This window comes from Cyprinus carpio, chromosome B3, assembly GCF_018340385.1.
Source record: "Cyprinus carpio isolate SPL01 chromosome B3, ASM1834038v1, whole genome shotgun sequence".
Classification (NCBI taxonomy): Eukaryota; Metazoa; Chordata; class Actinopteri; order Cypriniformes; family Cyprinidae; genus Cyprinus; species Cyprinus carpio.
Window position 1 is genome coordinate 42,267,585 of NC_056599.1, and position 16,406 is coordinate 42,283,990.

A 16,406-nucleotide genomic window follows, 5' to 3' on the forward strand; every position below is an offset into this window, starting at 1 on the left:
TTCATTGTTCTCTTCATCTTAAACAGAGAAAGTCCTGCTGAAGTGACTGAGACCCTTGTGACACACTGATACTGAACTAGTGTGCTGACTACTGAACTAGTGTGCTGACTACTGAACTAGTGTGCTGACTACTGAACTAGGGAGCTGACTACTGAACTAGGGAGTTGATGGAGAGATTTAGTTTGGGTTTATTTTGTTCTCTGTTCATTGTTCTCTTCATCTTAAACAGAGGAACTCCTGCTGAAGAGACTGAGATCCTCGTGACACACTGATACTGAACTAGTGTGCTGACTACTGAACTGGGGAGCAGACTACTGAACTAGTGAGCTGATGGAGAGATTTAGTTTGGGTTTATTTTGTTCTCTGTTCATTGTTCTCTTCATCTTAAACAGAGGAACTCCTGCTGAAGAGACTGAGATCCTCGTGACACACTGATACTGAACTAGTGTGCTGACTACTGAACTGGGGAGCAGACTACTGAACTAGTGAGCTGATGGAGAGATTTAGTTTGGGTTTATTTTGTTCTCTGTTCATTGTTCTCTTCATCTTAAACAGAGGAACTCCTGCTGAAGAGACTGAGATCCTCGTGACACACTGATACTGAACTAGTGTGCTGACTACTGAACTGGGGAGCTGACTACTGAACTAGGGAGCCGACGGAGAGATTTAGTTTGGGTTTATTTTGTTCTCTGTTCATTGTTCTCTTCATCTTAAACAGAGAAAGTCCTGCTGAAGCGACTGAGATCCTCGTGACACTGATACTGAACTAGTGAGCTGACTACTGAACTAGTGTGCTGACTACTGAACTAGGGAGCTGATGGAGAGATTTAGTTTGGGTTTATTTTGCTCTCTGTTCATTGTTCTCTTCATCTTAAACAGAGAAAGTCATGCTGAAGAGATTGAGATCCTCATGACACACTGATATAAAGATGGCGTTGATTAAAGAGGAGAGTGAAGACTTCAGGATTGAAGAAGTGTTCAGTCTGAAACAAGAAGAGACTGAGGAACAAACAGGTTGGTTTTATTCTCAAAGCTCAACTCACTCATTTGATCCGGTTATTAAATGTCCAGCTCTACAGAAATGAATGATTTTTCTGAAGTATCCTAATTAAAGTGGTTTTATTTGACATGGAGTCTCATGTGGACAGATGTTGAGATCACATGACCAGACTAATACTAAGTGCACCTGAGAAAGATCCCACTTCAGTGTTTTGTTATTTTGAAGCCTTTTTTTAAGTCCTTATTTTGTTCCTGTGGCTCAGTGGTAGAGCATTGCGTTAGAAACAAAAACCTCGAAAAATGATATACGACCCGCCAAAATAACAGAGATGTTGATTCACACGGGACTAATATTATCAGAGGACCTCGGTGTTCGGCGAAATATGGTAGGTCTTTTGCGGGGGAATTTTTACTTTACAAATTACAGACATGGCCGTTTCGCACGGGATTAAGATTACAGACAACCTCCACAATAATTACAAATGACTGGAGGTCACCAGGTAATACTAATCCTGTGCGAATAGGGCTTAAGTCGCTTTGGATAAATGCGTCTGCTAAATGCATAAATGTAAATGTAAATTGAAGTCAACCAGCCCAGTAAATCAGGAGAAATAACATAATTCAGAGAAATGATAGAAATATCCTGAACAAAACAAGTAGTTTGAGTAACATTAAACCAGGGATCTCCAACCCTGCTCCTGGAGAGCTACCATCCTGCAGACTTCAGTTCCAACCCTGCTCCAACACATCTGTCTGTAATTATCAAGTAGCCCTGAGCACCTTGATTAGCTGGTTCAGGTGTGTTTGATTGGGGTTGGAGCTGAATTCTGCAGGACAGTAGCTCTCCAGAAGCAGGGTTGGAGACCCCTGCATTAAACCATATATCTACTGCACTGAAGATAACAAAACCATTCACTTCTATTAGGGATGCACTGGAGAGAGAGAGAGAGAGAGAGTGTCCTTCTGCTGCATGATCGCACGTTACTTTTTTGAAGAAAGTTCATTAAATGCAGTCCTTCCGCTAAAAAATAGTTCCTCACAACAACCGTAAACGGCAAGAGAATGTTCCGAACATGCCTCATTTAATTCAATTCAATTCAATTCAAGTTTATTTGTATAGCGCTTTTTACGATACAAATCACTGCAAAGCAACTTTACAGAAAAATTAAATTTCTACAATATTTAGTAGTAACTTATAAGTGATGACTGTCAGTTTATAAGCATACTGCAGAAATGTTTGGAAAAATCAATAAAAGACGTAAACAAACAGACGATTAACACTATTAACAGCAATTATGCAATCAAACTTATAGCAGAATGTGGTAGTTCTGTATGTTGTCTCTGGGTTAGCATCATATGAGGTCCTCTTAGGGGTTGGCATCATCTCTTCTCAGGTGTTCTGGATCCAGACTGGAGCTTGTGTAAATCCTAGTTACCACGGGATGTAAATCCAGCAGAAACAGAGAAACATCAAAGGCATTTTTCTTGTTTCTACATACTCTAGATTGTCTCTTCTAATTCGTTTAACCCAAGTTAAAGAATAATAATGCGCATTTGATCAGATATAACTGCAGTCCAAAATAATGAGATGCATTATTTGAATGCTTGGCCAAAGAGGTGTGTTTTTTATCTAGATTTAAACAGAGAAAATAAAACACAAAAAATAACATAATAATGAAAAAAATACCAAAAAACAGCAGTTTAATGCAAAAAAGCTCTTCCTCCTTTAGTGTACTTTGCTATCCTAGGTACCAGGAGCTAAGCCATTAATTGTGACCTTAGGGAGCGTGATGGATTGTAGCGTGGTAGAAGACTAGTTAGGTACGCAGGAGCTAAGCCATTAAGGGCCTTATAAGTAAGTAATAATTTTTTGTAACTGATACAGAACTTTATAGGTAGCCAGTGCAAAAGACTGTAAAATTGGGTTAATATGATCATATTTTCTAGACCTGGTAAGGACTCTAGCCACTGCATTTTGGACAACCTGTAGCTTGTTTATTGAAGATGCAGGACAACCACCTAGCAGTGCATTACAATAGTCCAGTCTAGAGGTCATGAATGCATGAACTAGCTTTTCTGCATCAGAATCAGGTAACATGTTTTGTAGCTTGGCAATGTTTCTAAGATGGAAGAATGCTGTTTTTGTAACCTGGGAAATATGATTTTCAAAAGACAAGTTACTGTCTAATATAACACCCAGATTTTTGACAGTAGAAGAAGTAACAGTACATCCGTCTAGTTGCAAACTGTAATCTATGAGATTCTGTGTAATGTTTTTTGGTCCAATAAGTAATATCTCTGTCTTATCTGAATTTAATAGGAGAAAATTATTGGTCATCCAATCTTTTACATTTTTAACACACTCTGTTATCTCAGATAATTTAGAAGTTTCATCTGGTCTCGTTGAGATATATAGTTGAGTATCATCAGCATAACAGTGGAAACTAATCCCGTATTTTCTAATGATATTACCAAGGGGCAACATACATATTGAAAATAGCAGAGGACCTAGGACAGATCCTTGTGGCACTCCATATTTTACTGATGATAAATGAGATGACTCCCCATTTAAATAAACAAACTGTTAGCGATCGGACAGGTAGGATCTAAACCATCTTAAAGCCTGTCCTTGGATACCTGTATAGTTTTGTAATCTATCTATGAGTATGTCGTGATCTATGGTGTTGAACGCAGCATTAAGATCAAGTAAAACTAGCAATGAGATGCAGCCTTGGTCTGACGCAAGAAGCAAGTCATTTGTAAATTTTAACAAGTGCAGTTCCTGAACTATTATTATTCCTGAAACCTGACTGAAATTCTTCATAGAGATCATTTGAGCAGACACAACTTTTTCTAACATTTTAGACATAAATAGATTTGAAATGGGTCTGTAATTTGCCAGTTCACAAGTATCTAGTTGTGATTTCTTAATAAGAGGCATAATAACCGCCAGCTTGAATGGTTTTGGGACGTGACCTAAAGATAACGACGAGTTAATAATATTGAGAAGCGGTTTTTCTGCTACAGGTAACAACTCTTTCAGTAATTTAGTGGGTACAGTGTCTAATAACATGTTGTTGTTTTAGATGCATTGATAAGTTTATTTAGCTCTTCCTGTCCTATAGTTGTAAAGCACTGCAGTTTATCTTTGGGTGCGATAGATGAAATGGAAGTATTAGACGATGTAGAATCTACATTTGTTATTGTATTTCTGATGTTATCTATTTTATCAGTGAAGAAATTCATAAAGTCATTACTATTTAACTGTGAGGGAATATTTAGATCGGGTGGCGTCTGGTAATTTGTTAATCTACCCACTGTGCTAAATAAAAACCTTGGATTGTTTTGGTTGTTTTCTATGAGTTTGTGGATATGCTTGGCCCTGGCAGTTTTTAGAGCCTGTCTATAGCTGGACATACTGTTTTTCCACGCAATTCTAAAAACTTCCAAGTTAGTTTTTCTCCAGTTGCGCTCAAGACTACGACTTTCTTTCTTTCTTGTCATTTTGTCTAGTTCATGTATATTTATGGGTACACAGAGCAGTTGAGATAATCAGGCAGGTTATTTGTGAATCTGTCTTTGGTGGCTGGAACAATAGTTCTGCCCGGACGATAACGCGAAGCTATATAGTTATTATCATCAATACGCAGAATGCACGATACAAGGAAATGGTCAGTAACATCATATCTATATCAGTAAGATCGATTCCATGCGATATAATTAAATCTAGCGTATGATTAAAACGATGAGTGGGCCCGGTGATATTTTGCTTTACTCCAAAACAGTAAAAGTCAGTCCTAATGCATCATTTGTATTATCAACGTGAATGTTAAAATCTCCGAAAATTAGCGCTTTATCAACGGTAACCAACAGGTCTGAAAGGAAATCTCCAAATTCTTTTAGGAATTCTGTATACGGCCCGGGTGGTCTATACACAGTAGCCAGAGCAAGAGATACGATAGATTTCTTTTGCATATCTGACAGTGTAACATTAAGCAGAAGTATTTCGAACAAGTTAAATCTGTATCCTGTTTTCTGAGTAACATTGAGAATAACACTATATATTGTTGCAACACCTCCCCCACGACCAGTCTGACGGGGCTCATGTTTATAACAGTAATTTGGTGGAGTAGACTCATTTAGACCAATATAATCATTTGGTTTTAGCCAGGTTTCAGTCAAGCAGAGTACAGCAAAACTATTATCTGTGATCATTTCATTTACAATAACTGCTTTGGGCGTGAGTAATCTAATGTTTATGAACCCAAACTTTAGAAATTGTTTTTGCATTTTGATATGCCACACCTGTGAGGTGGATGGATTATCTCGGCAAAGGAGAAGTGCTCACTAACACAGATTTAGACAGATTTGTGAACAATATTTGAGAGAAAAAGGCCTTTTGTATACATAGAAAAAGTCTTAGATCTTTGAGCTCACCTCATGAAAAATTGGAGCAAAAACAAGTGTTGCGTTTACAATTTGAAGTGTACAATTAACAAAAAGCATAAAAAGGCCTCTAACACTAGTTTGTTCTATTCTTTTTTTTTATCTGTTTTCTATTTATTATGTAAATATATAACTATCTAAAAATAACAACAAAAAAACTTGCTATGTGTATTGCATTAGGCTAATTTGCTACTATTGTCTTCATTTGTAAGTCGCTTTGCATAAAAGAGTCTGCTAAATGACTAAATGGAATGAAAATGGAATGTTGATATATGAGCAACTATTACATTAGTAATCATTAATATTGGCCACTCATAATTCCTAAACACATAAATTAATATGATTTTATAGTCAGAAACACAAGCTTGCTTTTGTATGTATTATAGGCTACAGTACAAAAACATTTTAACTAAACTAAAATTATTTTTGTTAAGCACGTTATAAACATCTACATAGATTCATGAACAGAGTGTATCACAGCAAAGCTTTGGGTAACACTTTATAATAACATTCAGTTATAAGCCATTTATAAATTTTAAGCTAATGATGAACTAATCAAATAAAAAACAACACATAATAATAATTTAAAAAAATAAATTAAAAAACAAACATTTTAGTAATGTTTTATTCAGTTATAAGTCACTTATAAATTATTAGTTAATTATGAACTAATCATTTACAAAACATGACTATACGTTCATAAATGATTGAGTAGTATGCTAAAAATTTACATATGTGTTGTAAGTTGTCTTAAAAAAGTTTAAATCATGAAATAAATCAAACATATCATTAGTAGATGATTTATAAATTATTAGTTGATACATTTTTATCACGTAAATCAAGTGCCATTAGTTGATAAATTTTTATCACATGAATCAAGTACCATTTTAAAAGCATATGGTCCAACGTTCACTGATCTCCTATGGCCACCGGTTTCATCACCTAAGCCTGGGTGCGAGGGCCCTTTCATCGCTGCTTGCAGCTTTAATTTTGTTTTGTTTCCCATGGGACAGCTGCTCACCATAACATGAAAACACATCATACACGTAGTCCATTATTTTGTGCATTTAATCCAAGTCTTCAGAAGTCGTACGATACCACCGTGTGAGAAAAAGATTTGTTTTCCATAATATAATCATTATACAATAATAATAGTACATATCTGCCATCTCATTCATTAAAACTTTCAAAATTGGCGCTTCAACACAACGACACAGGTTTGCGACGTCAAACCTCGCTCCTTATTGGCTTTCACTTGTGATTTTCAACCCCCAGATTGTCTGCCATGTGCCAAATTTGAGTTACTGTGTTGAGTGAGATGCAGCGCAACACTTTGGAGGATGGTAATGCAGATCTGGAGAATACTCGCAGTGATTAAACACTTTAATTTCATTCTGTAACTCACAGAAACTTTTTTGCTGTTGTGGTAATGTAGCACACGCATCATTTTATCTGTTTTATACTGCTTTTTGAAATGTTTTAAATAAGTTATGATGACTAATGTACATTTATCTGCCTGTTACACTTTGTATAATGTCAAAATGGTTATGTTTAAGATTATAGGGTGGAGTAGGGAGCTTAAAATTATCCTTTTTATACAATAGTATATTAACTAAGATAACAGTCACTGTCAATATATCTATATTGCATTTTTATTTTTGTGAAGTGGCTAAAAAAATCGTGTATAAGGGGTGAGTTAGGGGCTCAAAGATATCTATATATAATATCTATATAATATATTTGCATAAATATACCAGGTATACCAGAATCTTTGCATATGGTAAATTTACAAATTGCAGTTTGAACATAATTTATAAAGATCTGCAAATGATATGGAACACATTTACAAGTGATGAATAGTTTACACTTTAGATGAGGGGATGCAGAAAGCTTTGTAAATGATTAATTCATGCATTTACACATCATCTATAACAGGTGTTGAACACTTTGTAGTGTGTACTGCATTGTAAGTGCTGACTGGTGAGGGTCTTCTCTGACACACATGGAGTCTTTAACTCTGTGCACCTGATGTGAGCTTCAGTGGAAGGTAAAAGCGGTTGAGAGCTTCACTTCATCACTAGATCCACACACTCCACACAGAACACAAATCTGTGCTGATGAGTGAAAGGATTTAACACAAGCCACTGGAATCACCTGACTAAGGCATCTATAAATGTCTATCCACTTCAAACCAAATGAATTACTCCTCTTAAAAATAGTGCTTTAGCATACCTGCATGTTTGTGCTTTTGAACACAGACCAGCTTACAACTTCATCAATAAATCATATACTGATCATTTACTAATGGTTATTTATCATTTGTTCATGATTAACAGTTGTTTATTGAGATAATTATACAAAACAATTTTGACATATATACTTCAATGATTTATAAGTGATAACGTATATAAATTGATAACTTATAAACCATCTACTAATGATCTGTTTGATTTATTTCATGATTTGAACTTTTTTTAAGATAACTTACAACACATTTGTAAATCGTTAACATGGCACTTATTAATCGTTTGTGAATGTATAGTCATGTTTTGTAAATGGTTAGTTCATCATTAACTAATAATTTATAAATGACTTATAACTGAACGTTATTATAAAGTGTTACCAAGTTGAATCGAAACGTTCTTACTCTAACATTCATAGTGTTTTTATAGAATATTAAAAAAACATCCTGGCGTCGTGAGACATTTAGATGCAATGAATGAAACATACTTTGTAATGTGTCTCTTGATTATACAGTTAGTCAGGAATTATAGTTTGGAAAAGTCTAACTAGTAAAATGTGTACAAGTTATGTCACAGTAACACAATAACAACTAATGCAAGTAAGTTAATAAAAAAGACTTGTGTAAATGATATCTGATAGCTTTGTAACTGCTGGATCAAGCCGCCACATTCTTCTTCTGAGGAAATACTGGGTTATTCCTCATAGTGCATCATCTTTTGAGGTAAATTCTGGCTTATTCTTCTCAGTGCGTTGTCTTCTGAGGTAAATCCTGGATTATTCCTCTCAGTGGGTCATCTTCTGAGGTAAATCCTGGGTTATTCCTCTCAGCGCATCATCTTCTGAGGTAAATCCTGGGTTATTCCTCTCAGTGGGTCATCATCTGGGTAAATTCTGGCTAATTCCTCTCAGCGCATCATCTTCTGAGGTAAATCCTGGGTTATTCCTCTCAGTGGGACATCTTCTGAGGTAAATCCTGGCTTATTCCTCAGTGCGTCATCATCTGGGTAAATTCTGGCTAATTCCTCTCAGCTCATCTTCTTCTGAGGTAAATCCTGGGTTATTCCTCTCAGTGGGTCATCTTCTGAGGTAAATTTTGGCTTATTCCTCTCAGCGCATCATCTTCTGAGGTAAATCCTGGGTTATTCCTCTCAGTGGGTCATCTTCTGAGGTAAATTTGGCTTATTCCTCTCAGCGCATCATCTTCTGAGGTAAATTCTGGCTTATTCCTCTCAGCGCATCATCTTCTGAGGTAAATTCTGGGTTATTCCTTTCAGTGGGTCATCTTCTGAGGTAAATTCTGGCTTATTCCTCAGTGTGTCATCATCTGGGTAAATTCTGGCTAATTCCTCTCAGCGCATCTTCTTCTGAGGTAAATTCTGGCTTATTCCTCTCAGCGCATCATCTTCTGAGGTAAATTCTGGGTTATTCCTTTCAGTGGGTCATCTTCTGAGGTAAATTCTGGCTTATTCCTCTCAGGTGGGTCATCTTCTGAGGTAAATTCTGGCTTATTCCTCAGTGTGTCATCATCTGGGGTAAATTTTGGCTTATTCCTCTCAGCGCATCATCTTCTGAGGTAAATTCTGGCTTATTCCTCTCAGTGGGTCATCTTCTGAGGTAAATTCTGGCTTATTCCTCTCAGCGCATCATGTTCTGAGGTAAATCCTGGGTTATTCCTCTCAGTGGGTCATCTTCTGAGGTAAATTCTGGCTTATTCCTCTCAGTGGGTCATCTTCTGAGGTAAATTCTGGCTTATTCCTCTCAGCGCATCATTGTTCTGAGGTAAATCCTGGGTTATTCCTCTCAGTGGGTCATCTTCTGAGGTAAATCCTGGGTTATTCCTCTCAGTGGTCATCTTCTGAGGTAAATTCTGGCTTATTCCTCTCAGTGGGTCATCTTCTGAGGTAAATTCTGGCTAATTCCTCTCAGCTCATCTTCTTCTGAGGTAAATCCTGGGTTATTCCTCTCAGTGGGTCATCTTCTGAGGTAAATCCTGGGTTATTCCTCTCAGTGGGTCATCTTCTGAGGTAAATTCTGGCTAATTCCTCTCAGCTCATCTTCTTCTGAGGTAAATCCTGGGTTATTCCTCTCAGTGGGTCATCTTCTGAGGTAAATTTTGGCTTATTCCTCTCAGCGCATCATCTTCTGAGGTAAATCCTGGGTTATTCCTCTCAGTGGGTCATCTTCTGAGGTAAATTTGGCTTATTCCTCTCAGCGCATCATCTTCTGAGGTAAATTCTGGCTTATTCCTCTCAGCGCATCATCTTCTGAGGTAAATTCTGGGTTATTCCTTTCAGTGGGTCATCTTCTGAGGTAAATTCTGGCTTATTCCTCAGTGTGTCATCATCTGGGTAAATTCTGGCTAATTCCTCTCAGCGCATCTTCTTCTGAGGTAAATTCTGGCTTATTCCTCTCAGCGCATCATCTTCTGAGGTAAATTCTGGGTTATTCCTTTCAGTGGGTCATCTTCTGAGGTAAATTCTGGCTTATTCCTCTCAGTGGGTCATCTTCTGAGGTAAATTCTGGCTTATTCCTCAGTGTGTCATCATCTGGGTAAATTTTGGCTTATTCCTCTCAGCGCATCATCTTCTGAGGTAAATTCTGGCTTATTCCTCTCAGTGGGTCATCTTCTGAGGTAAATTCTGGCTTATTCCTCTCAGCGCATCATGTTCTGAGGTAAATCCTGGGTTATTCCTCTCAGTGGGTCATCTTCTGAGGTAAATCCTGGGTTATTCCTCTCAGTGGGTCATCTTCTGAGGTAAATTCTGGCTTATTCCTCTCAGTGGGTCATCTTCTGAGGTAAATTCTGGCTTATTCCTCTCAGCGCATCATGTTCTGAGGTAAATCCTGGGTTATTCCTCTCAGTGGGTCATCTTCTGAGGTAAATCCTGGGTTATTCCTCTCAGTGGGTCATCTTCTGAGGTAAATTCTGGCTTATTCCTCTCAGCGGATCTTCTGAGGTAAATTCTGGCTTATTCCTCTCAGTGGATGTTATGAGGTAAATTCTGGCTTATTCTTCTCAGTGCATTTTCTTCTGATGTAAATCCTGGGTTATTCCTCTGTGTGTCTTCTAAGGTAAATTTTGGGTTATTCCTCTCAGTGCTTCATCTTCTGAGGTAAATTCTGGCTTATTCCTCAGCGTGTCTTTTTCCAGAAACACAAAACAGATGAGATGAACTTGAAAAGTTTTGCTGCTTTCTTTACGGAGGTGATGTGGGCTTCTACATATCATGCATCTCACATGGACGATTGTCATATCAAAAGTGTGATGGGTTAGCAGACATGATCAGAATCAGAAAGAGCTTTATTGCCAAGTATGCTTGCGCATAAAAGGAATTTGTTTTAGTGACATAAGCTTCCAGTACACAGAGACAACACACACAGTCAAAAAAAAAAAACTTTGCAAATAAATAAGTGTATAAACAATTGTGCTATACATGATAATGGAATAGGATTGAGTAAGATGCAGCGATGTACTAGGATGAAGGAGTAACAAATAAATATAAGAATATTGCATATTTTTATTGCATAAGTGGGGAACATTTAACTGTTCATGAGGTAGATTGCCTGGGGGAAGAAACTGTTCTTGTGCCTGACTCTCCTGGTATTTGCGGCTCTGAAGCGCCGGCCAGAAGGCATAAGTTCAAAAAGGGGGTAACTTGGATGTGAGGGATCCAGAGTGATTTTCTGAGCCCTTTTCCTCACTCTGGATGTATACAGTTCTTGAAGGGTGGGCAGGGGAGTACCAATAATCCTTTCAGCCGTCCGAACCATTCTCTGTAGTCTTCTGTTGTCTGATTTATAGCTGAACCAAACCAGTTACTGAAGTGCACAGTACAAACTCAATGACGGCTGAGTAGAACTGTTTCAGCAGCTCCTGTGGCAGGTTAAACTTCCTCAGCTGGCAAAGGAAGTACAATCTTTGTTGGGCCTTTTTAACAATGGAGTCAATGTGATTGTCCCACTTCAGGTCCTGAGAGATGGTGGTTCCCCAGGAATCTGAATGACTCCACTGCAGCCACAGTGCTGTTCATGATGGTGAGTGGGGGGTGTGCAGGGGGGTTTCTCCTGAAGTCCACGATCATCTCCCCTGTTTTGAGAGTGTTCAGCTCCAGGTTGTTAAGACTGCACCAGACAGCCAGCTGCTCAACCTCTTGTCTGTAAGCAGACTCATCACCGTCCTGGATGAGGTCGATGACTGTAGTGTCATCTGCAAACTTTAGGAGCTTGACAGAAGGGACTTTAGGGGTGCAGTCGTTGGTGTACAGCGAGAAGAGCAGTGGGGAGAGAACACATCCCTGAGGGGCACGAGTGTTGGTGGAGTGGCTGTTTGACATGTATTTCCCCTGTCTCATTAGCTGTTGCCTATCTGTCAGAAAGCTGGTGATCCACTGACAGATAGAGTTGGGAACAGAGAGCTGGGTCAGTTTGGTTTGGAGGGCTGTTGGGATGATGGTGTTGAAAGTCAAGCTAAAGTCCACAAACAGGATCCTCACATAAGTCCCTGTTTTGTCCAGATGTTGCAGGATGAAGTGCAATTCCATGTTGATTCCATTATCCACGGACCTGTTTGCTCAGTAAGCAAACTGCAGGGGGTCCAGTAAGGGTCCAGTGATGTCCTTCAGATAAGCCAGAAACAGTTTTTCAAATGACTTCATGGTGACAGATGTTAGAGCCACAGGTCTGTAGTCATTAAGTCCTGTAATCTTGGGTTTCTTTGGAACGGGGATGATGGTGGAGCATTTGAAGCAGGAAGGTACTTCACACAACTCCAGAGATCTGTTGAAGATCTGTGAAAAGATGGGGGCAGGCTGGTCAGCACAGGTTTTCAAACAGGCTAGTGTAACGCCATCTGGGCCTGGTGCTTTTCTTCTTTTTGTTCAGAATGGGTGTTGGGGGTTTCAAATCTACAATAAAACTCATTCAGGTCCGTTAGCAAGTCGTTGATTAGCCTCAGTGCAGGGGGATGGTGTCTTGTAGTTAGTGATGGCTCTCAGTCCTCTCCACTCTGAAGCTGAGTCGTTGGAAGTAAACTGGTCTTAAATGTTCCAGCCTTAAATGCTTTCATGTTGTTTTCACATCTATTGCTTTGTGGCTTTAAACTGTGGTTACCTTGTATTTATCTTTTTTGCTTTAGAGCTGCTGGTGCTGAAAGAGGAGAATCAAGACCTAAATGAAATGGAACAGACAGATCAATATGAGAAAGACCATGATTTCATAACTGGTGAAAAAGCAACACAGACTAAAACAGCTTCTGTACGAAAAAGAGCTCAGAAAACCAAATCAAACAGTTCTTTTACCTGCCATCATTGTGGGAGGAGTTTCAGTGAAAAACAAAAACTTAAAATTCATGTGAGAGTTCACACTGGAGAGAGGCCATTCCCCTGCCAACAGTGTGGAAAGAGCTTTGCTCAACAAGTAGCCCTTAAAAGGCACATGAAAACTCACTCAGGAGAGAAGCCTTACACCTGCCAAGAGTGTGGAAACAGTTTCACTCAAAAAGAAGCCCTTAAAAGGCACATGAGAACTCACTCGGGAGAGAAGCCATTTACCTGCCAACAGTGTGGAAACGTTTTCACTCAAAAACAAAACCTTCAAAGACACATGAGAACTCACTCAGGAGAGAAACCTTACACTTGCCATCAGTGTGGAAAGAGTTTTACACAGAAAGGCAGCCTTCATTCCCACATGAACATTCACACTGGAGAGAAGCCTTATACATGCAAACAGTGTGGAAAGAGTTTCCCTGCAAAACAAAACCTTAAAATCCACATGAGAGTTCACACTGGAGAGAAGCCTTACTCTTGCAAGTATTGTGGAAAGAATTTCACAAATGCATACTCCCGTAATTACCACATGAGAGTTCACACTGGACAGAAGCTGTTCACATGTGATCGTTGTGGAAAGACCCTCACAACAGAATTTAGTCTTAAGTGTCACAAGATCATGCACACTGGAAAGAAACCCTTCAAATGTGATCAGTGTGGAAGGCGTTTCATATGTATGATAAGACTTGATTACCACATGAAGACTCATTCAGCAGAGGAATGCTGTAAATGTGCTCAGTGTGGAAAGAGTTTCAGAAATAAAGGTAGCCTCAACGCTCATGTGAGAAAACAACACACATGAGAGAAGCCTGTGGGAAGAGCTTAGTGTGGAATCATGTGAAGAAACCCACATTTCATTTCATTCTGGGGAGAACCATTTTATATGCCATCATTGTGTAAAGTGTTTCACAGTCAGAGGAAACCTAAAGACTCACAGAGGAGTTCACACTAGAAAGAGGCCTAACAACATCATTCAAAAAAAAAATTACTACTACGACGATTACCACCAAAAGAAGCAATTTTAAAAAATCCCCAGCATATTCACTCTGGAGAAAGGCCCATTAACTGTGATCAATGTAATACATTTCTTTTGACATTTACACCCGATAGATGTACCTAATAAGTCAATGAAAGTCAGACAGTATTTTTGTGCTCTGTTGGAGAAAGCTTAAAATGGCCCTGCAATTTAAAATAGCACAAGAAAATGGGTATTTGAAATTAAGACTATGCTCACACCACAGCTGAATGTGTTCAACATCTGATTACGCCATCTTCATAGCCATGTCTTTTATTTGTATTCTTAACTTTTTTTTATACCTATCTTGAGGCTTTTTATTTAAATTTTCTATAAATAAATTACTGTATTCACACCTGTCTCCTTTGCTATAGTTTGAAACATTACAGTAGACACGCTTTAATTTCGATTGTATGGAGACATTGTGCCATTCAGTTTACTGGTAACATGGAATCAAAATATTACATTTCTGTCTTACTGCAAAATGCCACAATGTAACTAAATAATTATAAATAAAATGGTGAACTGCATAATGAGCATTGCATTGAATTATTTGATGCATTTTTAGCAGTGTTGGACATGATACTTTAAAAAAGTAATTAGTTATAGATACTAGTTTCTTCTCACAAATAGTAAAAAAAGTTAGATCATTAGAAAAGTAATTAATTACCAGGGAAAGTTACTACTGTGTTACTTTTTTCCCTGGGTATTTTTTAAAAAAAAATGTTCAAGTATGTCAAATAACTTGGATGTCCCCAATATTAATGTTGAATGAAATGGACTCTAAATAGAATAAATTATTATTATAAAGCAAATTCAATATATTATAGTAAATACTATCAATAATATAGTGGTATAACACAATAGATGGTTTAGAACTTTTGAATATTTATTGCACAGGCCACAACTGGCCAACAAACTAGTCTAAATATAAATTATGTTTCTCCTCCTTTTGAAGCTGAGCTCACATTATCACCTGTGTTCTTAGCCACTAATTTTGTGGTGGCATGTGATGATGTTAGGTTCTTGACTAGATTCAAATATCTTTCCACCGAAATGGAGAGACTCTTTCTTCCTGGGCATAAGTTGCACATTAACATTGTTGCTTTTCACCTCAACAAGGGAAACATAGTGCTTATACTTCCAGTTTGCAAATGCAAACATACTTTTGATGTTGTTTATACATGTTTGAGGCTCTCTTAATGGGAAGAGAAAATGTTCATAGAACAATAGTCTCTGAGTATCCTTTTGATGTTACTTGTAAACGAACATTCTTAGAACAACAGTCTCGGAACGTTCTTATAATGTTACTTGTAAACAATTATGGTTCTCGTAACGGATAGAGAAAATGTTCTTAGAGCAACCGTATGGGAATGTTCTTTTGATGTTACTTGTAAATGATTAAGGCTCATAATAGGAATAGAAAACATTCTTAGAACAGTCAGCAGAAGTGAGAAAAAAAGTGATTATTACATTTGAAATCTGGATATTTATCTTACAAAAACGCATGGATTCGCTACAGGGGGCCTTTATTCACCCCCTGGAGCCGTGTGAGGGACGTTTTATTACAGATGCACACACTTTATATCATGTCTTCTGAACAGTTGAAAACACCTGCTTACCCTCATTGATAGGCTTGGACAATTTTTTATAGAACTTCGATTGGATTATTCTGAAAGCGGAAAGTCACATACACCTAGGATGCTTCAAGGGTGAGTAGAAGATGGTCAAATTTTAATTCTCGGGTGAACTAACCCTTTAACTTGACGTAGCACTCAAGAGTGAAATGGTCAAACATGCTAGCTCCTTATACTCCATGTTGGGCAGTAACGCATTTCTTAGTAACGGGTTACTGTAATTTGATTGCTTTTTTAATAACGGAGTAATTTAACATGATATCATTTTCAAAACAGTAATTAGAGTATAGTTACAAGCCGAGGTCTCTATACGTTACTGCCGTGTTAGATTGCTGACAGAATGCAGTGTTTTATAATCTAGATTGTAAAAAGGGTGTAGCACAGTGGATTAGAGAGCTGCACTCTCGCGAGACACGATGTAACAGAGTGTGTGTGCGGGATGTGGGAGAATAAAATGAATCACTGGACTCCCGCAAAATAGAAATATCTAAACATAAAATATCTAAAACAAATAAATTGTTATTCATCTATTGCACAAAAGCAGCAAGAACCAATATAAAATAAAAATGATTAACATGCGGGAGCGTAGGCAGAGTTTCTATTGAGGCTATAAGTAACACGTGTTTGCAGACGCAATGGAACGCAATGGCCAGCAGGAGTGCAGTGCTGAAATGTGCGTGCTCACGAATCCACTAATTATAACACACGAATTGTAGACATTATGAAAGATTCATTATACAT

At 38.0% G+C, this 16,406-nt stretch overlaps 2 protein-coding genes across 2 annotated transcripts in view; both read left to right on the forward strand.

The window, feature by feature from the left end:
- Positions 1-879: 879 nt before the first annotated feature.
- Positions 880-13,982, forward strand: LOC109072523 (gastrula zinc finger protein XlCGF8.2DB-like). Its single transcript, XM_042721027.1, has 2 exons — positions 880-1,014; positions 12,824-13,982. The coding sequence occupies exons 1-2, from the start codon at positions 930-932 to the stop codon at positions 13,813-13,815; spliced, it is 1,077 nt and encodes a 358-aa protein (XP_042576961.1). The 5' UTR covers positions 880-929; the 3' UTR covers positions 13,816-13,982.
- Positions 901-16,406, forward strand: part of LOC109072524 (gastrula zinc finger protein XlCGF8.2DB-like) — a 32,437-nt gene continuing 16,931 nt past the window's right edge. The window contains exon 1 of the mRNA XM_042721028.1: positions 901-1,014. The gene's annotated coding sequence lies outside the window, so the exon portion shown is untranslated. The remainder of the gene's footprint in view (positions 1,015-16,406) is intronic.

What these genes read in the sequence shown, in the direction of transcription:
- LOC109072523 (XM_042721027.1), top strand. Translation starts at nt 930, where the DNA reads ATGGCGTTGATTAAAGAGGAGAGTGAAGACTTCAGGATTGAAGAAGTG. An exon ending in AGAGACTGAGGAACAAACAG is followed by an intron (nt 1,015 to 12,823) that starts GTTGGTTTTATT and finishes TTTTTGCTTTAG; the next exon opens with AGCTGCTGGTGCTGAAAGAG.